Source organism: Periplaneta americana, chromosome 13, assembly GCF_040183065.1.
Source record: "Periplaneta americana isolate PAMFEO1 chromosome 13, P.americana_PAMFEO1_priV1, whole genome shotgun sequence".
Taxonomy (NCBI): Eukaryota; Metazoa; Arthropoda; class Insecta; order Blattodea; family Blattidae; genus Periplaneta; species Periplaneta americana.
Window position 1 is genome coordinate 11,756,923 of NC_091129.1, and position 26,642 is coordinate 11,783,564.

The window sequence follows — 26,642 nt, forward strand, 5'->3', positions numbered from 1 at the left end:
CTATTACGAAAATGGATCACTTAGAAACACGAAGCAACCAGGAATTCTTAAAAAATATATATAACGTACTTCTGAGTGATATAGTTGATTTAGTTTTAAAATATTTAAAAGTTCTTGTAAAAAAAATTACTTAAGTAAAAAAACTCTCAAGATTTATGTGTTTATAATAGATTTCCTGAAAATATGTATTTACATAATTTTTTTGTGAAAATAGGCCTATGTGTTTTTATGTGAAATAAAATTCGGGTTTTAAACTTGAAACTTCATGTTCGGAATTTTTAACCTTGTTAATTGTGTTTTATCACACGGAAAAAGAATATTTAATTACATAAAATCCACTCCTTAGTGATCAAGCCCTTTAGACCTTTTGAAATTAATTGTTCGCACAACAACATTCCTGGTGCAAAATGCAGTGCGCCGGTGGCCCCAAGCGACCTCGGTAGGTTCCACCACGGATAGACTGCAGTGTACAACTGTACTGCCCGCAGTGGAAGCCATAAGCAAGCCTGTATGCCCTCTCGCGATCTTGAGTCAACCTGGCGGAGTCTGTTGTAATGGTATGGGTGAAAGCTACGGTACCCGTTTCTCCACTTTAGCATTATAGTTTTTCTCTAATCAAAATGAACTCAGTTTCTCTGTCACTTGTTACACTTTTCCACACCATGATGGAACCTCTTGTCCCGCGCCGTGGCATCGTGGTCTAAGGCATCCTGCCTAGGACTCGCGTTACGGAATGCGCGCTGGTTCGAGTCCTCATGGGGGAAGAAATTTCTCACGAAATTTCGGCCAGTGTATGGGACCGGTGCCCACCCGGCATCGTGATGCACTTGGGGAGCTACGATAGGTAGCGAAATCCAGTTGCGAATGCCAGCTATAACAGCTGGGAGGATCATCGTGCTAACCACACGATACCTCCACTCTGGTTGGATGATCGTCCACCTCTGCTTCGGCATGTGGGCGTGAGGCCAGCAGCCAGTTGGTCGGTTTAGGCTCTTCACAGGCTGTAGCGCCACGGATTATTATTATTATTATTATTATTATTATTACTATTATTATTATTATTACTACTATTATTATTATTATTATTATTATTATTACTGTTATTGTTGTTATTGTTATTATTGTTATTGTTATTATTGTTTTATTATTGTTATTGTTATTATTATTATTGTTATTGTTATTATTATTATTATTATTATTATTATTATTATTACTATTATTATTATTGTTGTTATTGTTGTTATTGTTATTATTGTTATTATTATTACTATTATTATTATTATTGTTGTTATTGTTATTATTGTTATTATTATTATTGTTATTGTTATTATTATTGTTATTGTTATTGTTATTATTGTTATTATTACTATTATTATTGTTGTTATTATTATTGTTATTGTTATTATTATTATTGTTGTTATTGTTATTATTATTATTATTATTATTATTATTGTTGTTGTTATTGTTATTATTATTACTATTATTATTGTTGTTATTGTTATTATTGTTATTGTTATTATTGTTGTTGTTATTATTGTTATTATTATTATTGTTGTTATTGTTATTATTACTATTATTATTGTTGTTATTGTTATTATTATTATTGTTATTATTATTATTATTATTATTATTATTATTATTATTGTTATTATTATGATTATTATTATTGTTATTGTTATTATTGTTATTATTATTACTATTATTGTTATTATTGTTATTGTTATTATTATTGTTATTATTATTATTATTGTTATTGTTGTTATTGTTATTATTATTATTGTTATTATTATTACTATTATTATTGTTGTTATTGTTATTATTGTTATTATTGTTATTATTGTTGTTATTGTTATTATTAGTAGTATTATTATTATTGTTATTGTTATTATTATTACTATTATTGTTATTGTTATTATTGTTATTGTTATTATTATTATTATTATTATTATTATTATTATTATTGTTATTATTGTTGTTATTGTTATTGTTACTATTGTTATTGTTCTTGTTGTTGTTCTTGTTGTTATGGAACCTCTTTTACTATTTCAAACTTTTTACATTATCTGGTTGCTTCCAAATGCTTATCCTCCAGGAATCTGAATGCATGCTGAAGCAACATTCATCCAAAAATGTAATAGGGACGTCATCGGTCATTGCGTAATTTTCGTCTTATTGACACCACAAAATAGTATTAAGTTAATTGTTAATTGAAATATTTTTATTGTTCTTTCAGGCATGGCACATTCTGATCCGCACAGTTCATCTCTAGCCCAAAATCTGAGGAGTAACCTTCCAGGAGCTTTCTCTGTGTTCAGTGGACATCGCAGTAATCAGCTTCTTATGACACATTCTGTAACCACACCTCTAGGTATCGTTCAGCAAACACTCATTTCATGTAAAAAGTTACCAAATAATAGGAACAAAGAAAGTTATATTACTGGTTGTTCTGTTTGCTGAAACTTGGACTCTTGAGAGAGGAGCAGAGGTTAAGTGTGTTTGAGAATAAGATGCTTAAGACAGTGTTTGGGGATAAGAGGGATAAAGTTACAGGAGAATGGAGAAAGTTACACAACATGGAACTGCACGCATTGTATTCTTCACCTGGCATAATTAAGAACATTAAATCCAGACGTTTGAGATGGGCAGGGCATGTAGCACGTATGGACGAATCCAGAAATGCATATAGAGTGTTAGTTGGGAGGCCGAAGGGAAAAAGACCTTTGGGAAGGCCGAGACGTAGATGGGAGGATAATATTAAAATAGATTTGAGGGAAGTGGGATATGATGATAGAGACTGGATTAATCTTGCACAGGATAGGGATCGATGGTGGACTTATGTGAGGACGGCAATGAACCTCCAGGTTCCTTAAAATTGGAAGAAAACTGTCCAAATAATTTACCCTTTTCTTGTCTTAATTTATCAAGAAACACAATGAAAAGATTGTTTTGCGACATTTTTTTATTACAATGAAACACACAAATGTCGTTTGTGTCATAGACTGTGGTAGTTTTTTTTTTCTTTCGTAATTAAATTAATACAAAATTAAATAATACTTAAAACTGATTTTAGTGTTATAACATCGCAATACGGTATTTTGAAACAATGTATCAATGTGGCTGCCTTTCACTTGTAAAATATGCTAGTCACGACAAATTAGTAAAATTGTGTTATACTACAGAGATCACAAAGACTTATCATTTGTCATGCTTATATTGGTAAATTATTACTTGTCATTAGTAATTTTTATGCAATAGGCCCCTGGCTCTGTGCCAAGTGAAGGGAATTGTGTACTTCCAAGAACAACACAACATGAGAGAACATTGGTGGAATGTCATTGTGGCTGCAGTAAATATGATCCAATTGTATGTTGATAAGTGAGTGATAGCTATATGACCAAAGGTCAATGCTTTCATTCAACATTATAACGCATTGCAGCCAGATAAAAATAAATAAACGTGATCCAAGAGATGACACATATCTTCCAGCAAATACAGTAGTCATGGTGCATGTTGTATGTAATATTGAATACCAAGAACATCTCTGAACATGCAGTGTTCACATCCTAGATCAATAAAACATTCTACGAAGTAACAGCAGTTTTTGTTTGACCTGTCCCTGTACTTTTATTGTATACAGTTACAAATCACCGTGGAATACATAGTGGTACCATTAAATAATGAAATCCCGAGATTTCAGTCTAGATATGAATTTTATTAGGTTTTAATTTGATTTATATCAAACCCTTTAACTCTATTAAATATAGAATATAATCTAAATTTAACAGAAGAAATACTGAAATCAGAAGTAAACACTGAAATAATGAAACAATTGTCTTTAGAGACAATTAATATTAGGTACCCTCCACAAAACTGGCTTCATTTATACACCGACGGATCCTTGATCTCCAGAGAACAAGGTGCTGGTGCAGGTGTTACGTGCTGTCTCTTCTCACTTTATAGATCTCTTGGATATGGAACAACAAGTTTTGATGGAAAAATCATTGCAGTAAGTGAAAGTCTCAGGAATCTTCTATGCCACATCAATAAATTGAAGAATGCAGTTATATTGTCAGACTCCAAAGCAGCTATTCTATCAATAGTCTCTAAACACACACCTTCATCTCAAACAGCAGAAATAACTAAAATGCTCTCTCAATTAATATCACTCAATAAAAGAATTCTATTCCAATGGATACCATCCCATTGTGGAATTCTGGGAAACGAGAATGCGGATTCTTTAGCAAAGAAGGGCAGCACTGCTACTTACAGACCTGTTACTAAATCTACGTATTACTCTGTGAAGAGATTTATTAAATCTACATACTTAGACTTCAACAAACAAAATTTGATAACACAGTCTCAAGGGAAAAAATGGAACTCTCTGCATCATAATCCACAGTTAATTCCCAATTTACCACGAAAATCGTCTGTAGCTGCATTTAGATTGGCAACAGGCCATGATTGTTTGGCCAAGCATCTGCATAGAATTGGAATATATCAGTCCCCTAACTGCCCATTGTGCAACTCAAACCAAGAAATGGATTCGGAACACCTCAAAATCTGTGCTTCAGTGGCTGACCATGATAATATCTTTGAAAAATATTGAAGTGCAAGAGGTCAAATGACTTTATTGCCAAATGCCTGGCATTAGAAAACAACAACAACAATTTGATTTATATTATTTAAAAAAAAAGGTCCCTTGGGTGGCACAGGCAGTATAGCGCTGGAGTTCTGTGCCCAAGGTTGCGGGTTCGATTCTGGCCCAGATCAATGGCATTTAAATATGCTTAAATGCGACAGGCTCATGTCACTAGATTTAGTGGCATGTAAAAGAACTCCTGCGGGACAAAATTCCAGTACACCGGCGATGCTGAGTTGCGAGCGTCGTTAAATAAAACATAATTAGAATTCTTTAAAAAATGATCAGATAGCAAAAGTAAAAAAACAGAAGTTATTGGTATTATACAGTATATTTAGAAGTGCACATAATATTCGTAAAGACCACAAAACTTTCTATTTTATGTAATAAAAAATACGATAATTATTCCAAAAATCACGAGTACATTAATTTTATACCTAAAGGAAAAAGTTCAAAAGAAAATATCTTTTTTATAAAATGTCCTTATTTTTATTTTTATATTTTTTACTTTTACTTTTGCTTTAGTAAAGTCTCATTTTACAAACCTCTGGATCAACAATTGGCTCTCTTCTGACAAAGGAAAAATTTTACAGTCTGTACAAAAGAAACCAAATGACCTGGAAAAGTACAAAAACTTGCCCAGACATGTTCAAACATTTTTAACAAGAACCAGAACAGGTCACATTGTCACACAATTGTACCTACACCGATTTCACATTTCTGATAATCCTACTTGTCTGTGGTGTAATAATCATGATGAAGATCTGGAACACATTCTTCTATACTGTCCATCCATAAACCACAAAAGAAGTAAATTAAAACAATCAGTACCAGTTGCAGAAGACACAGCCCTGCAGTATATATTGACTACACCCCAACTCTGGCTACTAGCAACAGGCATCTATAATGAACACCGATCAAAATACCCCCCATTTCTCGTGAAAACAACAACTGAATAGACTACAGTGGACTATAGGGACTTTTTGTTGTCAGCAAACAGCTGGATACATTAAGAAGATTGATATTGATGTCACTAGTTTTAGTGGTATTGTACAGTATATCTAGAAGTGTACATAATATTCGTAAAGACCACAAAACTTTCTATTTTATGTAATAAAAAATACGATAATCATTCCAAAAATCACGAGTACATTAATTTTATACCTAAAGGAAAAAGTTCAAAAGAATATATCTTTTTTATAAAGCGTCCTTATCAGAGTGCTGCATTGGAGTTAAATCGCTTGCATGCACTCAGTCGAGTGTCGCACCCTCGAGTGAGATACGATCGGTCGTGATACGCTCGTAATAAATAGAAGCACAGTACAAGGTCATCTCACCGACATGTCTTATCTTGTATGGAAGGCGACAGATAAGATACACATATGTTTTGCTCATACGGTAAAAATAAGGCTTTATTTTCTGTGTTTATGACAAATGTTTAATGGAACAGTCAATGGAATGTACCAAAACAAGAAAATGAAGTTATAAATAAAATAGTATGAAAAACTTCGATATACAGTTATTATTGCTAATTAATAATTATTCAGTATTTGATTTACCACATATGTAATATAATAGGGCCATACATAGTGTTCCAGCTATATACTGCAACAATGTAGAAATGTTTTACAAAATATTATTGATATAGCAGTAGATTAATAACAATATTAGTACAGAGATAACGTCACAGAAAATATAATAAAACGAATAATCATGCTGCACCACTGTTACAGACGCAAAGATTGATACACTAATTATTAGAGATTATTATTATTACAATTATTACTAGAAAACTTGATACGGTTCTTGCATTATCGTGATTGTGTTCTGCCTTTATAATAATTACATTTACATCCAATAACATCTATCAGATATGGCAAAAACAAAATCACTCCTGTGTGGAAAAAAAAAAAAAAAAACATTTACCTACAACATTTATATTACATTTTAAAGCAAGTTTTTAGTTGTACTATGGAGAGGTTAGTTAAACACTGCAAAGTTTTGAAATGATAAACATCTGTGATGTTACTACACAATTCATCACTGTAACAAGAACGAATGTCTAACGCTCGGCTTATACCGTTCGAGGATTTATCGCTCGTGACAATTTTACCCATCATGCATGTGCGCTACCTATCGGATTATGCTATGAACTACTTGGCGCTCGAGCGAAAACGTCCGATGCAGACCTCTGGTCCTTATATTAGAATTTCTTTCCAGCAGTTTGCAGGCAATAACTTATAACATGTTATGCTTCTGGAAATAGTGGCATTACATTTGATCCTTTATGAAACCAATGTAGATGATAATCTGACAAGTGGGGCAGAAGTTCCCATCATTCTCGATTTTTTCCACACAGACATGTGCAGTATATAATTTAATACATTGTCGTGTTCAGAAACGATTATTTCCTTCCCCTGGCATTAGGCACACAGTAAGGTAATTATATTTTTAGGCGATGAAGCCACTATAAAACGGAGATGGGCATTTGTGTGCAATTGCACCACATTCCATCAGTGCTTTCACTCATGTGCATTGTTGTGAAGATTGCCTAGCCTCTAGGGACTCTTAACGTTGCCTTGTTAAAGTCAGTGATTAACAAACATATTTTGAAGCACGTAAAAAGTGAACTAAAATACACAGTCAAACAAGGTTGTATATAAATAGAGATTCTGTAGATCAATTACAGTAGCTAGCTCATGTGTTGTTAGATGAAGTTTACACTCTTAATTGAATTTTCTGTGGGAAAAGCGATTATACGAGGGGGATCCAGGAAATAACGACCGTTCGCGCATACCCGCCACGCAGCTGACTCCCCTTCCTTGTTTGAAGGTCAACTGGCTTCCTTAACATGTGTTCTCATAATGTTGTGAGTACTGGTTGCAACAAGTCGCCATTGTGCATTTTGTGTTACTTCAAAATGAACGACGTGATTGATAATCCCGCCGACTGTGAGGTGAGGAGTGTGATTCGATTTTTGAATGCCCGACATTTGAAACCTGCAGAAATTTACCGGCAATTGAAAGAAGTGTATGGTGATACTGTAATGAATGAAAGAAATGTGAGAAAATGGTGCGAAATGTTCAACAATGGGCGAACAAATGTCCACGATGAAACTCGACCCGGACGCCCATCACTCATCACAGAAGACCTGAAGACTAAAGTGAACGACAGAATCTTGCAAGACAGGCGCACATCACTCGACGAATTGCATATTGCCTTTCCTGACATTTCTCGTTCTTTGCTTGGTGAAATTGTGTCGCAACATCTTGGCTACCACAGAATCTGTGCACGATGGGTTCCACGGCAACTGAGTGACCAACACAAAACTCAGAGAATGGCCTCAGCATTGACATTCTTGATGCGATATCACACAGATGGAGACGCCTTTCTTGATCAAATTGTGACTGGTGATGAGACCTGGGTGTCTCACAACACCCCAGAGACCAAGCGCCAATCACGTCAGTGGCATCATCCCTCATCACCCAAGAAACCGAGAAAATTCAAACAGACTCTCTCAACACAAAAAGTCATGGCTACTGTCTTTTGGGATCGCAAAGGTGTTCTTTTGCTGGATTTCATGCCAAAAGGCACTACGATCAATGCAAATCGTTATTGTGAGACTTTACGAAAACTACGGCGAGCCATCCATAACAAGAGGCGAGGAATGCTTTTGAGAGGAGTTGTGCTTCTTCACGACAACGCCCGCCCGCCCGCACACTGCTGCTTCAAGTCGAGAATTGCTGGATCAATTCGGTTGGGAAATCTTTGATCATCCGCCCTATAGTCCAGACCTTGCTCCTAGCGATTTTCACCTTTTCACTTAAGCTGAAAGACTTTCTGGGTGGTACGCGTTTTGGAAGTGATGAAGAGTTGAAGAAGACAGTGAACACCTGGCTTAATGAACTGGCGGCAGAGGAGTATAACACGGGAATTCTAAAGCTAGTGAACAGATACGACAAATGTTTAAATGTAGGTGGTGATTATGTAGAGAAGTAAAGGAAGCTTCAGTTATGTAACAGACCTTGTTTTTTCAAATAAATATATATATTTTTTTAATTATTACAACAAAACGGTCGTTATTTCCTGGATCCCCCTCGTATGTGTGAACAGCTGTTTGCTATTCTCTAATAAAATAATACAAATTTAGAAAAGAAATCGACTTGAAGCTGGATTCCTAAAACAAAGTTTCGAATTACTAGTAGTAATGAAATCACTCCTGTTGTTGATAGATTGATTAATAGAAAATACAGACATAATATAGATTTTTTTTTTTTTTTTAATTTCTGTTTCAGAGAATCATTTCTTTAAGTTACAGTACTTTGTTTTCTTTGTAAGTGTGTTTATATTTTTTAGGTCCAGTCGAGATATTTAAAATTAATGAAAATTGTCTACAATATAATTAATTTAATTGTTTATACATTTGAAGTGACAATATTGTAAGTTAAGAATTCACATCATTGTTTATTCATTAATCTACATGTCTAAATTCACTGTATATGTTCAGATTCATCTTCACATTATTACCAGATTAACTGCATGTACTTGTTTTTAATCTGGGCTAGCTACTTAAAAGTGCTTTTAATATATTCTTATGTTGACTTTGTGATTGAGAAAATGCTTTAGTGGTGGTGAAGGATAAGATATATACTGTAGTGTACAGCTTATGTTAAATGTACGACAGCTATTCAGAAATCAACCTTGAGTTGGGTCACAAAAGAAATCTGTTGCCATGACAACACACTGCATGAACATTAGCCACCTGTAACCAGTTATTTATTTTAATGAAATGCTTCCCGTTTGGTTCAGTTCTGCAAGAACAGTTATCTGTGAGGTGCTTACTGTGATTCGTTTCTTGCAAACAGAAGAATTCAGTGCTGCTGTGATTCTTTGTCGTTAGTGTTTTGTAATAACATTTGTCCATGGTAATTAACAATGTTACGAGTGGAATGTGAGGGATTTGTGCAGAAATTTCAGAGTGGGTGCACAAATGTGCATGACCAGTGGGGACAAGAACTACATTTATTTGTGTCAGATAAACTTGTCCAAAAAGTCCACCAAATCATGCGTGAAAGACATCGTTTCTCTATTCTACAACTTTTTTTTTTTACGATTTTTTTTGCAAACTTCGAGGATTGCATTCCAGTTCGTTTTAATTTGGCATTAATTACATATACAGTAGAACTTGGTTATAGCGACCTCGTTTTGTGCGACACCTCGCCTATAACGTCAAATATTCTGTGGTCCCAACTAATTCCCCGTAAGACATATGCTTTTCTACCTTGCTTAATACGACAAACGTATATGCGTCTACCTTGCATATAACGTCATTTTCAACCTCAGTTTGGAATACAATTTTCTAAGAATCAAAGTATTTTAAGAAATATTTTGTTGAAATCTGGCAAATTCTTTACTGTTCCCTTCTGTCATAGACCTCTGGAATGCAGGCAGATTCCCCATCCCATTGTAACCTGCCCTAATTCATGCTGTATTAATGGTACCTGCATGCGGTCAGTTTCGACAGCAAGTTTTCACTAAGTGCACGCATTTTAACGCAGTATGGCCACTAAAAGAAGTGAGTGACACTTTAGAAGCCATTAGAATTGTGAACATTTCTATGAAGCTAGAGGAGGGAGTATGAAGCTAGGAGAAGGAGCAGCGAAATTGCAACTGAAATAATGAACATAGAATGTAATTTAGAAAGTGTATATTGGGCAAGTAGGGAGACAACAGAGTAAAATGACTGATTACTCCACTCCTCAGTAAAGAAGTTTGGTGAATAATGAACACACTGTTTTAATACAGAATTCTGTATTTATAATTGTACGTGTATTTTATTATGTTCATGGTATGCTTAAAAGTGAATACATAAATCTAAAATAAGCTTAATTATGTTTATTATTTTTTATTTTCCACCTCACTAGACTGATAATATGAATCTCTGTTACTACGACACTCATTTATAACAACATAATTTTTAAGGTCCCTTGGATGTCGTTATAACCAAGTTCTACTGTATGTAATATTTCAATACATTTTTCAATTTTGCGTGAGTTAAATTGTTAAAAATAATGGCAATGTCAGCACTGCTTTATTACACAGTGCAATCGAGAAGTCTCTCCGCAGTGATTGTGTAACCAAGAATCCATTAGGCAGAGAATTCAAGTGTATTTGGTAAGGAATTCAAGTGGCAGCACTGGCTACTAAGCATATGATGGAGTAGGGGTGTGCGGTTGTCAAATTGGAATGAATGGGGTAGTGCTAACTTTCTATAGGGTTGTATTCTAAGGTTACTAGAACTAATAGAGCTGTTGAGGGACTTTTCGATTGCACTGTAATATAGCAGCATTAGTCTGCTGTCACTAATTTATAATAGTGTTGCAACATGCCTTTGATTTCTTTCATTCAGCATTGAGTGTTCTTGAGATTCTGAAAAATAGCACAGCATTAATGAAATTAGGACTGGAATTCAGTGACACTTTACTCCATACTGTGCTAATGAAATCAGCAACACTTATCACTTCTGTGCTAATGATCAGATGTCATAGGCAAGCAAATTTCTTATTGTTTAAACTGCAACTTAACTACCGGTATCCAAGAAAGTCTCTGAAATGGATACCGGTAGTCAAGTTGCAGTTTAATAAATTTAAACAAACTGCATCGAACTGAAACATGATAGCAACAGTGTTCTAGAACGATAAGACAGAATTCATGACACTAGTAACCACTATTGTGAAACACTGAAGAATCTTTGGAGGTCGATTTGAAAGAAACTGTACAGGATGGTGACCAAGGGCTTTATTCACCTGCACAACAATGTACAGCCTCACACCACGGCTCTCACAAAAGCTTCCATAAGCAAAATGCTGGGAGATTTTCGACCATTTCTTCTCCAGCACCGTCTTAAGCTGAGTGACGTCATCTCTTCACCAAGATAAAGGTCTGCTTGGCCACCCAGAACTTCAAAACGACGAGGACCTCATAGATAGAATCAAGAAATGACCAGATATCCTGGTGACTCCATTCTTTGATGAATTGCGAAAGCTTGTGCTGTAGTATGACAAATGCCTGAATTTAGGTGATAACTGAATATAGTATTGATATTTATATATAGTTTACTTTTGTGTGTAATAAGTTATTTTTCCATTTTGAATCTTGCATACACTACTTTTAATACTTGAATATAATTAATTGATTAACTAGTGGACTTACTCGTGTTAATTATGTAAGATTTGTCCGGCTTACAGCTGTTTCAGTGCTTCACGCACCATCCTCAGAGCCTACTAGATCACGGCGTCATCTCGAACTTCTCTGCTGTTAAGTGGGTGTGTTTTATTGTTGAAAGGTGTTGAAGAGTGGAGTCAAATAGTGTGTGTGTACTGAAATTGATCTGTGTGTTGAGAATTTGATTGGGGTGTGTTTTAGTGTGTTTGTATATTTCGTATTGTTCTAGTGTGTTGAGTTTTTGATTCTTGGGTTGTATGTGTAGGATTTCCATGTCCGCATTTATGTTCTTGTATGTATGGTCAGCATTGATTATGTGATTGGCGTATGTAGATGTATTGTGTTCTCACACACCACACAGGTGTATACAAACTCACATGTAATAGTTGCGATAAGTTCCACATAGGACAGACAGGCAGATCATTCCAAACTCGATACAAAGAACACATTAAAGCAATAACCAGAGGACACAATACATCTACATGTGCCGAACACATAACTAATGCTAACCACACATACAATAACATAAATACAGACATGGAAATCCTACACATACAACCCAAAAACCAAAAACTCAACATACTAGAACAATATGAAATATACAGACACACTAAAACATACCCCAATCAAATTCTCAACACACAGATCAATTTCAATACACACACACTATTTGACTCCACTCTTCAACACCTTTCAACAATCAAACACACCCACATAACAGGCAGAGAAGTTCGAGATGACGCCGTGATCTAGTAGGCTCTGAAGATGGTGCATGAAGCACCGAAACAGCTGTAAGTCGGACAAATCTTACATAATTAACACTAGTAAGTCCACTAGTTAATCAATTAATTGTTATTTTTATTCTATGTTGAATCTTTCGTACACTACTTTTAATACTTGAATATAAATATTTGATTAAATGGTGATTTTACTGGTGTTAATTATGTAAGCATGTGCGGCATATGCAGACAACATAATATACTGGCACAGATACGTAGACGACATACTCATACTATACAAAGGAAAGAAACGACAAATACACAAACTACACCAATACATAAACAAAATACACCCAAAACTCCAATACACACTGGAACTTGAAAACAATAACTCCATAAATTTCCTAGACATCACCATAACAAAAGTTGACAACAAACACACCTTCAAAATATACAGAAAACGAACCACCACCACCACCACCACCACCACACACATACACAACATATCTAATCACCCCACACAACACAAACATGCTGCATTCAGGACAATGATACACAGATTACTCAACATACCCATGAGCCAACAACACTACAATGAAGAAGTGAACACGATCAAATACATAGCACAAGAAAATGGTTACAATCCAAACATAATAGACAACATCATAAGGAAGACAAAATAAAAACTCAACAAACACAACACAAACACAAGAACACAAGAAATATATCACACTAACATACGAAAACAAAAACACACACAAGATCGCATCCTCACTCAGAAAGCAGAAATACAATATAGCATACAGAACAGAAAACACACTACAAAGACATCTCAACACACAAACAACACAAACAAATAAATACAACCACACAGGCGTATACAAACTCACATGCAATAGTTGCGACAAGTTCTACATTGGACAGACAGGCAGATCATTCCAAACTCGATACAAAGAACACATTTAAGCAATAACCAGAGGACACAATACATCTACATATGCCGATCACATAACTAATGCTAACCACACATACAATAACATAAATACAGACATGGAAATCCTACACATACAACCCAAAAACCAAAAACTCAACACACTAGAACAATATGAAATATACAGACACACTAAAACATACCCCAATCAAATTCTCAACACACAGATCAATTTCAGAACACACACACTATTTGACACAACTCTTCATCACACGAACGCACCCACACAACAGGCAGCGGAGATGAGATAGTGCCGAGATCTAGTAGGCTCTGAGGATGGTGTCGAATAGCACCGAAACAGCTGTAAGCCGCACATGCTTACATAATTAGCACGAGTAAGATCGCCATTTAATCAATTATTCATTTTTATTGTTTTTCACCGGTTAGTCAGAAGTTGATTTCTGAATAGCTTTCATATTCATAAATTATTTCTTGAAGAACTGAGTCTTGTAATAATATTTTGAGTGCATTTCTGATCAGGTTTATATAAAGGTACCATACCTGCACGTGCATGCAATAAAACATTTTTAATAAACCACAGTAGCATGTTGTATCTTGTTGTTTAGGTCCGTTAAGTGGACTTGGTATTGGCCGAGTCCAGTTGGAGCGCCGCACGGCTGAAGGACAGAGAATATTACGCGATAATCTCCACACAGTGATCCAAGAACTGCGGCCATTGATGGAACATGCGAGAACCGCCGAAAGTCATGGTCTTTCCCTGTCCTGGCTTCGAACCCCACAACAGCAAACACAGAACCAGCAGCACTCGTCACCACCTCCCTCCTCCCAGCAGCAGCAACAGCAGCAAAACATTTCGGTGACACAGCCTTCGGCCGGTGACAGTTTTGTCATCACGCTGGATACTGAGCAGGCTTCCGGTTCCCATCTCCACCATCACCATCACCACCACCATAATGCTAATACACCTAACACCACAACTGCCGAAAACTTCCTCAACAATATCCGGGAAGCTGCAGCTGCCCATCACACAGACCAGCACCATCCCAATAACAACAATAATAACGTGGAAGAAGGTACAGATGAACTCGGACCTTGTAGTAACTCAGATGATGCAATAAGAATGTAAATCTCTCAAATTTTAGTAGTAGAAATTGTCTTAAAAATGTATTTATATTTGTATGTCATTAAAATATTTATTTGGAACCTTGAACGCAATTTTAAATGTCACGGGACACTGGTTGATTAGATTTTGGGGCTGCCACTGCCTCAACCAGCATTCAGAAGTAGTATTTCCACTTGTGATGGTGTGGTTGTAGGAGAGATTATAGAACTCAAATGGCATTCATTCATTCATTCATTCATTCATCCTTTTATTCATTTATTTTATTCCATAGATCTTACATGAGCAATGAAGCTTTAAGATGTGGAACAAGTCAAAATTTTACAATATTACAATTACAATTTTTACAAATTTTTACAGTTTTACAATTTAGTAATTTTCTACAATTTCTACAATTTTGTGCAATATTTTACAATATTTTGGCGAGATGTAGTGACATGAGGTGAGGTACGAGGATTCGCCAAAATATTACCCGGCATTTGCCTTTTGGTTGGGGAAACCTCGGAAAAACCCAACCAGGTAATCAAATCAAAGGAGTTGATGCCGAGGACTCGCCATAGACTATCTGGCTTCAGTCCCACGGCTGTGGAAAAGCTCGGAAGAAACCAAAGACCAAAGGGGGATCCAACCCAAGCCCAAACGCAGCTCCAGATCAGCAGCCCAGCGAGTCTGCCGACTGAGCTACATCGATGGCTCTACTCAAAGTATACAATACATAGCCAATCAGATTATTAAATTTACAAACGCAAACGATCATTCATCAGTTGAGCTATATGTATAATACAAAACAAGTAAGTTAATTAAATTTAAGGCATACAATTCAACCAGTTGTGATATACAGAAATCGATAATACATATCATGCAAACTACTTCAAATTACAAACACAAACAATTTATCAATAGAGCTATACAGATTACTATTCAATTTAAAGCATATACAATTCATCGGCCAAAACTATAACAATACAAACTAAGCAGAATAATTTAATTTACAAGCATACTTTCATTAAGCTATACAAATTTGTGCAATTAATATCAAGTAGATTAATTCAATTTATAATCATAAACAATTCATCAGTTGAGCTATACAGACTACTATACAATTTACAGCATATACAATTCATCAATTGAACTATACAGACTACCATTCAATTTACAGTAGGCCTATATGTAATTCATCATACAGTATACTATTCAATTTACAGCACATACATTTCATTAGTTATGCTAAACAAAAATATACAATGCATAGTAAACAGATTAAGTCAATATAAAAACATATTTTAGTTGAGCTATATAAAAATTGTACATGTCATTTAAGTAGAATAATTCAATTCACTAGCATAAACAATTCATCAGTTGTGTAGAAGTTATGAGTATGCAAATATGTTTGCACAGAAAAGCAACAAATATAAGAACTAAATAACTTTATTGATAAATATTTCACATTCATAATTAGTGTACCACCATTTGCCTGGTGTACTGTATCCATATATGACTCCAACATACTCTCGAGCAGATCCTTTGCGAATTCCATATCTTTCAGTACTTGTTCCAGACGGACCAGCAAAGTACGGTGTAAATAACAGTAAGCATCTGGTTGTGTAATCATCAGACTTGCAGCTGTATCCTTCAGAATTGCTCCAAAATGTTTTACCACATTCAGGTGGGAAAAACCCTCATAACCGTCCTTCCGATTTGTTAGTAACCCATTGCTCACTTCGGTGCAACTTTTGGGCTATCCAGTTCTGTTCAATGAACATAGCTCTAGTTCATTGCCTCCTAATACACCTGTACAGTTTCTACCAAAAGTTTAAGGACGCCCCTTCAAAAGTGGTCTTACTCCTGTCCTTATACTTATATGAAACCCTCTGTGTATATAGGGACCTAATGCCTGTGAAGAATTAAGTTTTTTTACTGCAAACCCAATTTCTCTATCTTTCAAACTGCAGATTATATAACAATTTTTTTGCTATGAAAACTTGTTGAAAAATTACATTTTTTGTAGGAGAAAAATTAATTACTCCAGTATGAATGCACCAATGAATTTTGGGATAGAGTATTTGTATGTGAAGACTTGTGTGTGTGTGTGTGTGTGTGTTTTTTTTTATAAAAATTTAAACATATGCTGAAATACTTCTTTAAAATTTTTATGAGTTGATATTTTTCATAACTGTTACATTTATTTTGATGCCAAGAGGTATGCAATACCGAAACTAATTTTATTATATGCACTACGATAATAAATTATTAGAAACTGTGCTGTCATATGTTAAAAAACGCTTACTTGGTCAATGTTACGTTTGGGTGTATGCTTGTGGGGTCTCTCCGTTCTGTTTTTGTCCAGCATATTAATGTGGAGTGCTTTTTTTCTTATCTCATTCTCATTGATTTTTTAATAATGTGAAAATTGAATTCTGCTTTTACTGTCATGTACCAAACATGTTTTAAAAGTCTGTGTGTTTTATTGATAATTAATTCAAAAAGTTTCTCATCTCTCCAAATCACATCACTTGATCACATAATGATATAAATGCTCTTAGAGTCTATTTGTTATATAGGGAATTAATTAAAAATGTTTTTCATCTTTTTATATCACATCACCTCTCCACTTATGTGACTGTTTTTAAGAGTTTAAGTTTTAACGTTTCTCATCTTTCCAAATCACATCACTTCTTCACATAGGTATGCAAATGCTTTTAAGAGTTCTGTTTCTTCTGTAGGGAATATAATAATAATAATAATAATAATAATAATAATAATAATAATAATAATTATGCGGATGACGTGAATATGTTAGGAGAAAATACACAAACGATTAGGGAAAACACGGAAATTTTACTTGAAGCAAGTAGAGCGATCGGTTTGGAAGTAAATCCCGAAAAGACAAAGTATATGATTATGTCTCGTGACCAGAATATTGTACGAAATGGAAATATAAAAATTGGAGATTTATCCTTCGAAAAGGTGGAAAAATTCAAATATCTTGGAGCAACAGTAACAAATATAAATGACACTCGGGAGGAAATTAAACGCAGAATAAATATGGGAAATGCGTGTTATTATTCGGTTGAGAAGCTCTTATCATCCAGTCTGCTGTCGAAAAATCTGAAAGTTAGAATTTATAAAACAGTTATATTACCGGTTCTTCTGTATGGTTGTGAAACTTAATCCAACATCGAGGTCGCAAACCCATTTATCAATAAGAACTCTCAAAAAAGGACTCTCACTCTGAGAGAGGAACATAGGTTCAGAGTGTTTGAGAATAATGTGCTAAGGAAAATATTTGGGGCTAAGCAGGATGAAGTTACAGGAGAATGGAGAAAGTTACACAACACAGAACTGCACGCATTGTATTCTTCACCTGACATAATTAGGAACATTAAATCCAGACGTTTGAGATGGGCAGGGCATGTAGCACGTATGGGCGAATCCAGAAATGCATATAGAGTGTTAGTTGGGAGACCGGAGGGAAAAAGACCTTTAGGGAGGCCGAGACGTAGATGGGAGGATAATATTAAAATGGATTTGAGGGAGGTGGGGTATGATGATAGAGACTGGATTAATCTTGCACAGGATAGGGACCGCTGAGGGCGGCAATGAACCTTCGGGTTCCTTAAAAGCCATTTGTAAGTTGTAAATAATAATAATAATACAATGGAAGGAGTCCATAATCGTACCTATTTTTAAGAAGGGGGACAAGACTAACTGTAGTAACTTTCGAGGAATATCACTTTTGTTGACGTCGTACAAAATTTTGTCCAATATTCTTTTGAGAAGATTAACTCCATATGTAGATGAAATTATTTGGGATCATCAGTGTGGTTTTAGGCGTAATAGATCAACTATTGACCAGATATTTTGTATTCGACAGATAATGGAGAAAAAATGGGAGTATAAGGGTACAGTGCATCAATTATTCATAGTTGTCCAGGATAAGAGAGAGGGTTTGGAATTGAATGGTGACATCAGCTGCTTGTCTCTGTGGATGACGTGAATATGTTAGGAGAAAATCCACAAACGATTAGGGAAAACACGGGAATTTTACTGGTAGCAAGTAAAGAGATAGATTTGGAAGTAAATCCCGAAAAGGCAAAGTATATGATTGTCTCGTGACGAGAATATTGTATGAAATGGAAATATAAAAATTGGAAATTCATCTTTTGAAGAGGTGGAGAAGTTCAGATATCTTGGAGCAATAGTAACAAATATAAATGATACTCGGGAGGAAATTAAACACAGAATAAATATGGGAAATGCCTGTTATTATTCGGCTGAGAAGCTTTTATCATCCAGTCTGCTGTCCAAAAATCTGAAAGTCAGAATTGCTCAGGATAGGGACCAACGGTGGGCTTATGTGAGGGCGGCAATGAACCTCCGGGTTCCTTAAAAGCCAGTAAGTAGTAGTAGTAGTAGTAGTAGTAGTAGTAATAATAATAATAATAATAATAATAATAATAATAATAATTTAAGCTTCCCTTATGAAAAGGTTGCCAGATTTGACAAAGCGTATTACATATAATTTGGAAACACACCTAAAAGGTAAAATGATTTACATTTGAAATGGTTAGGGAATCGAATATACAAAATAACAGAAAAATGTACACCTAAGTAGCATTTGTGCTCATTTACAGTTAAGAAAGGGATAGTAGTATCATCAGATATGTTAGAATGATTTGAATGACATATACCGCAAGAAAAATAATGGTACGGATTTATTGGCATTGATATCTAAACCAATCAACAGCCATCGGTTAAGATAACTTGAAATTTCCATTATCACTCCCATAAAAGTGATTTCTCTATATCTGAACTGATCCTTTGAGGGCACTAATGGCTATTTCCTTCACAATGCTGTGTGTTAGCCCCAGGTTTTTACATTTGTTGGCAAAGAAGGAGGGTATGGTACCTCGTGCTCCCACCATCAGACCTATTACATCAATGTGGGACAGGCTATATTTATCTTTATAGAACGGGATTGTTGGTTCATAGATCCGTTTCTTTTCACTGTCCACCTCATGCGGTTGATCTGCATGTGTCTCAAATCTGATGGTGGGATCGAGAATGTATGCCGAGTTGTTCTTAATGACAATGTATGTATTTATTTACACTGCAAGTGGGCAAGCACCCGGTGGCAGTGGTATACACAATATAAACAATACAAAATAAAAAGATAAACAATACACAAAATCATAAACAGTACACAATAAAATTTACAATACACAATACAATGATATCAATTTGCCGAACACACACAATTATAAGTGACTTTGAAATTTCGATTTATTAAGAGAAGTTAGTTTATATACTTTCATTGAATATGAAGACTGAACGATTTTGTAAATAGAGATCTTTTTCTTTTAGGTGCTGCTGAAATGTTGCGTCAGAGTCCAGAAACAAGACAGTTCCTCGCCCTTCTGCAAAAATATGTTCCATTCTTGCTCATTCTTCTTGCTAAAGGCATCTATGATCATCGTCTGGGTGAGTTCACACAAAATATAATCCATTGATAACACTGGTCTGCATGTCAAAACTTTTTTCCTAAGGTCAAGGATTTTATAACTGATCTTTTATGTTCCTTCCATACTGAATTCAAAAATATAACTCATTTTGCTCTTTACTATCCAAGATTTTAGTTAGTATGTATTTACAGAAATAAAACGTACAATAGGTATGAAAAATTATGTTTACTATCACAAAACAGACAAATTCACATCAAATATACATTAAATATATTTTATAGCAGGAAAGAAATGGGGATGCTCTAGGAATACTTTGAACACTACATACAAAATGTTCATACAGCCAGTGCTGACGTACTGCGGAGAAATTTTAATTACTTCACCTTTCATAAACGACATAGAATATGTTCAAAACCAAGCTCTCAGACTCATTACTGGCGGAATCAAAACAACTCCAATAGATTCTATGAGGTTCCTCACTAATATAAACAGCATCAAAATGACAATAGGAGAAAAAGCACTGATTCAATATGAAAAACTTATTAGATTACCAGGAAACAATTGGCATTCATACAGTCCTCTATGTAGATTGAAAACTCAAAAAAGTTTCACATCCATTGTTCAAGAATTAAAACAGAAAATCAATATGCTGAATTTAAAAGAAAACCTACAAATTAAACCAAACCCCTTAACTCTATTAAATATAGAATATAATCTAAATTTAACAGAAGAAATACTGAAATCAGAAGTAAACACTGAAATACTGAAACAATTGTCTTTAGAGAAAATTAATATTAGGTACCCTCCACAAAACTGGCTTCATTTATACACTGACGGATCCTTGATCTCCAGAGAACAAGGTGCCGGTGCAGGTGTTACGTGCTGTCTCTTCTCACTTTATAGATCTCTTGGATATGGAACAACAAGTTTTGATGGTGAAATCATTGCAGTAAGTGAAAGTCTCAGGAATCTTCTGTGCCACATCAATAAATTTAGGAATGCAGTTATATTGTCAGACTCCAAAGCAGCTATTCTATCAATAGTCTCTAAACACACACCTTCATCTCAAACAGCAGAAATAACTAAAATGCTCTCTCAATTAATATCACTCAATAAAAGAATTGTATTGCAATGGATACCATCCCATTGTGGAATCCTGGGAAACGAGATTGCGGATGCTTTAGCAAAGAAGGGCAGCACTGCTACTTACAGACCTGTTACTAAATCTACGTATTACTCTGTGAAAAGATTTATTAAATCTACATACTTAGACTTCAACAAACAAAATTTAATAACACAATCCCAAGGGAAAAAATGGAACTCTCTGCATCAAAATCCGCAGTTAATTCCCGATTTACCACGAAAATCGTCTGTAGCTGCATTTAGATTGGCAACAGGCCATGATTGTTTGGCCAAACACCTGCATAGAATTGGAATATATCAGTCCCCTAACTGTCCATTGTGCAACTCAAACCAAGAAATGGATTCGGAACACCTCAAAATCTGTGCTTCAGTGGCTGGTCATGATAATATCTTTGAAAAATATTGGAGTGCAAGAGATCAAATGACTTCATTGTCAAATGCCTGGCATTAGAAAACAACAACTTTATTCTGCATATCACCAAAACTATGGGAGAGCAAACAGATATCATCAGTGAAAGAGAGGGAGATGCCGATTCTATATAAATGAGCTGTCAAAGAATCCCGGTCAGAAGGCAGAAGGCTGCGCTGCTGAATTTCTTGGTTCTTCAGGGATGATGTTTAAATTTTGTAGGAGAGGTTCCCATGATTTATCTTTAGCTGATTCCTTTATTCTGTTCAAAAATGTTTGTTTGTATTGGAATTTTTGTTGAATTTAACAGAAATAAATGATTTTTGAGTAATATGTTTTTGTATTAGGTTGCAACCTTTCTTAGCCAATTCATTACCTGCAATGCCGCAATGTGCTGGAACCTATTGCATAACTATTTCCTTGCCTAGTTTTTGGAGCTGCATGATCGGGGTGCAGCACTGAGAAGTTTTGTCAGTTTTCTGTGAACTGTTATTAGCTATAGCTTGCATAGCTGCTTTTTAGTCAATGAGGATTACAGCTTTGGAAAATTTGTTGTTGTTTTCTAATGCCAGGCATTTGACAATAAAGTCATTTGACCTCTTGCACTCCAATATTTTTCAAAGATATTATCATGATCAGCCACTGAAGCACAGATTTTGAGTTGGAGTGAAAATGGCAAGTTGTAGCCGATTTAAGTGAACACCATATTTTAACGTTTTGGTGGCTACTTCATTCACACACAACCCCCAGAATGTCTGGAGGACCACACCTGCTGTTGGTCGACGGGTCCATTGGACCTAGCTGGGAGATCTTGTTGATCACCAGCTTTCCCTCCTTAAGCCACTGGAGGACGATTTTAGTGCCATAGCAGGTCAGCACTAGGAACAGAAAAGTAGAAAGAGGAGGAAGGAAAGGAAAATGAACCCCTAGGCCTCGAATGCTCTAATGCCGTCGGGGTCGAAAGAGTTCAGTCAGAGGACTGGATAGGAAAGGGTAAAGAGGGAATTAGGTATTGAATAGAGGAAAATTATCGATTTGGAACAAAGAAGAAATTCCTGATGAATGGAGAACAGCCCTGATATGCCCCATACACAAAAAGGGCAGCAAGCTGGACTGTAACAATTTCCGAGGAATCTCGCTGCTGAATGTTACATATAAGATTTTTACAAATATAGTATCTAATTATATTAAAGCATATACAGATGAATTCCTGGGTGAATATCAGTGTGGTTTTAGGCAAGGACGAAGTACAACCGATCACATATTCACAATCAAACAGTGTTTAGAGAAGACAAGTGAATATAATATCCCCATACATATGCTTTTTATAGACTTTAAGCAGGCATTTGATAACATGAATCGATTTAAAATTCTGGAGGCTATGAGAGAATTTGGTATCCCTACCAAATTGGTAAATTTAACAAAAATAACCCTCTCCAAAACATATAATAAGGTAAAGATACAAACAAAACTATCTGATAAATTTTTAACAGTAAATGGGGTGAGGCAAGGAGACTCCTTATCTACAATTCTGTTTAATATTGGCCTTGAAAAAGTCATTAGGAACATTGATATAAATTTTAATGGTACCATATTTAATAGGACCAGACAGTGCATGGCCTATGCAGATGATATTGTGGTCATGAGTAGATCTCTTGGAGTGCTAAATGAAATAGTAACCCAAATTCAAACAGAAGCAGAGCACATGGGGTTAAAAATTAATAAAGAGAAAACTAAATATATGAGAAACATAAGACCAAGTGGCATTTGTAATAAAGATATTATAATAAATGGACAGAAATATGAGGAAGTAGATTCTTTTAAATATCTAGGAGTTCTAATTACCCAAGAAAACACTGCAGATGCGGATATGAGGCAAAAAATTGCTGGGGGAAATAGATGCCTGAGAGCCCTTAACAAAACTTTGAGAGCAAGATGCATAAGTAAAAAAGCAAAACTTACATTATATAAAACAGTCGTAAGACCAATTGTGCTTTATGGCAGTGAAACTTGGACTCTGTCGAAGAAAATGGAACAACAACTGATGACATGGGAAAGGAAAATTCTAAGGAAAATCTATGGTCCTAAATATGAGAATGGGCACTGGAGGATTAGATATAATACAGAACTGAAAACTCAATATAAATCTCCAGATATTGTTGCTGAAATCAAAGCCCGTAGGTTGGAATGGTTAGGACATGTAATCAGGATGAATGATCAGAGAATACCAAAAAAGATTCTAAACACAAAACCAGAAGGCAGGCGCAATATTGGCAGACAGAAACTAAGATGGTTGGATGGAGTGGAGGAAGATTTAAGGACTCTAGGCGTGAGAAGATGGAGGCAGAAGGCTCTGGTTGGACAGGAATGGACCAAAATCCTAAGGGAGGCCAAGGCTAGACTACAAGGGCCGTAGTGCCAAAGAAGAAGAAGAAGAAGAGGAAAATTATACCAAATTCGGTCATTAACTCATCAAGCTGACCAGTGCTAATTGATGAGTAGCCCCTCCCTTTAGTTCAGCTTGTAAAATTATGCTTACTAACAGCTGCACCATGGGAAGGTAGGGATGGGACATTGGGTATTTGTCCAGGTTGGTTCCTTAAAGCCTTCAATGGGAAGGATTAATGGCACTCCCCCCTGTATCCGACAGATACCCTTTTGCAGCCTTGGAAAATTTGTATGTATATATGTATGCATTTATTCACACTGCAGTGGGTATATACCCGGTGGCAGTGGTAACTAATTACACTCAATAATGGCAATAATAAACTTATTAATTAAAAATACAATTAATAATAATACTAATAATTAATACTAACAATAATTAATAATAATAATAATGATAATAATAATAATAATAATAATAATAATAACAACAACAGGGAATATACTAAATTAAATGAAACGATCACTTAAAATAACATTTGAAATAAATCTAATTTGTATCTTAAAAGTAAGATCGAACTAAAACCCACGAGTATGATATGTTCATATCTGCACAAGTACCTTTCAAATTACACTCATTTCGCTGTCAACTCAATCACTGCACTGGAACTACGACACATTTCACTGATTCTATCCTGATTTCACTAACACTTCAAAAACATTTCACTGTTCAAATACTTTGCACAGCCACTATAAACTATAAAGGTTCACTGACAGGAACATGTTTCACTTACACAGCACACTTCACTGACACGACATACTTCTTCACTGATACAACACACTTCACTGACACAACATTAATTCTTCACTGATACAACACTTCAATAATAACATATCATTTACACCCTTTAAATACTGTGTATAATTACCGTCTATTAGTAAAGTCCTTAAGCCTATTTTTAAATACATTTTTGGTTGTTGGTAAAGCCTTTAGTAAGTCTGCAGGTAAAACATTCCAGTCCCTGATAGTACAATTGAGAAAAGAAAACTTTCCTCTGTCTTCTTTCCCTCAATTTATATGAGTGGTCGTTCCTTGAAGAGTAATTTGGCGGCTGCAACCTATTTTTTACCTATTATTTGAAGTAAATTGGTTAGAATAGTGAATACAGCTTCAACTTCTGCTTTATAGAATGAGAAAAATTTACAAGTTCCTCCAGCTCCTGCACCATCATAGTCGTTTTGTAAAGATCTACCACTGTCTTTGTTTCTAATGTTAATTTTTTGCTACTAAATCTACAGTTCAAGAAAACAAACCTGAGACAAACATATGAAACGAAATATTTAGGGACAATTTTTGATTCAAAATTATCTTGGAAAAATCATATTGAAGCAGTAGTAAACAAATCAACAAAAAGACTTCCAATTTTAAAGAGATTAGCTGGAGCCAAGTGGGGTAGTAATAGGCAGACTTTGAACATCACGTACAAAACATTCATCAAGCCAATACTTCTCTACAATGCGGAGGTATTAATTACAGCAAATAATTTCAACCTGAATCGACTAGAAGTATGCCAAAATCAGGCCCTGCGACTAATAACTGGTGCAGCAAAATCAACCCCAATCACGGCAATGCAAACCCTAACCCAGAACCCTCCAATATATCTCACTCTAGAGGAGCAGGCTCTAACACACCATGAAAAAATGCTACGGTTAACAACAACAAAATGGGAAAAAAGACTGTTACAACCAGCCAAGTTGAAAACACAAACAAGTTTCCTGTCCAAAGTCACGGAAATAAAAACAGAATTGAATCTCCCTAAATCTAAAGAAAACATTTTAAGCAGAGAAAACCCTCTAACCTTCGATCCAATTAACATTCAACTAGATTTAGAAGAACCAGTTACAAAATCTGAAACTTCCAAACCTGTACTAAAAGCGCTGGCATTAGAAGCTGTGAACAATAGATACCTACCAGAAGAATGATTACATATCTACACAGATGGGTCTACTATCGATAACAACTCAGGATCAGGAATTACGTGTGCGTTATTCTCATTTTATTAACCAGCAGGATATCATACAACAAATTTTGAGGCGGAAATAATGGCTATTCATATCTCACTCCAACACCTACTATACAGAATAGATAAATTTCAAAATGCTGTCATTCTCTCTGATTCTAAAGCAGCATTATATGCAATAAATTCATATAAAATGATGTCAATCCAAATTAAAGAATGTCACAAAATGATCCAACAACTTCAAAAACTACAGAAAAGAATTCAATTGCAATGGATACCTGCACATTTCGGAATTGCTGGAAATGAAACTGCTGACTTTCTTGCCAAAAAAGGATCCAATTTAATTCAGAATACAAATACAAGCCTACCTTTTACATCCATCAAAAGACTAATTAAAAATAAATATAAAATCAAGCAAAACCAAGCACTATGTACCAAAGCCAAAGATAAAAAATGGAGCATTTTAATAAAAAGAAACAGAAATTATTCCAGAAATCCCACGTAAATCTGCAGTAGCAAAATTCAGACTGTTTACAGAACACGATTATTTGGCCAAACACTTGAATAA

The 26,642-nt window shown here is 35.1% G+C and overlaps 1 protein-coding gene across 2 annotated transcripts in view; it reads left to right on the forward strand.

The window, feature by feature from the left end:
* LOC138711743 (RING finger and transmembrane domain-containing protein 2) overlaps positions 1 to 26,642 on the forward strand; it is a 58,951-nt gene that overhangs the window by 10,649 nt on the left and 21,660 nt on the right. For both annotated transcript variants that reach the window (XM_069842915.1, XM_069842916.1), the window contains exons 2-4: positions 2,234 to 2,368; positions 14,140 to 14,607; positions 20,019 to 20,135. In XM_069842915.1, the coding sequence (XP_069699016.1) occupies positions 2,236 to 2,368; positions 14,140 to 14,607; positions 20,019 to 20,135 (718 nt within the window). In that variant the 5' untranslated portion in view covers positions 2,234 to 2,235. The remainder of the gene's footprint in view (positions 1 to 2,233; positions 2,369 to 14,139; positions 14,608 to 20,018; positions 20,136 to 26,642) is intronic.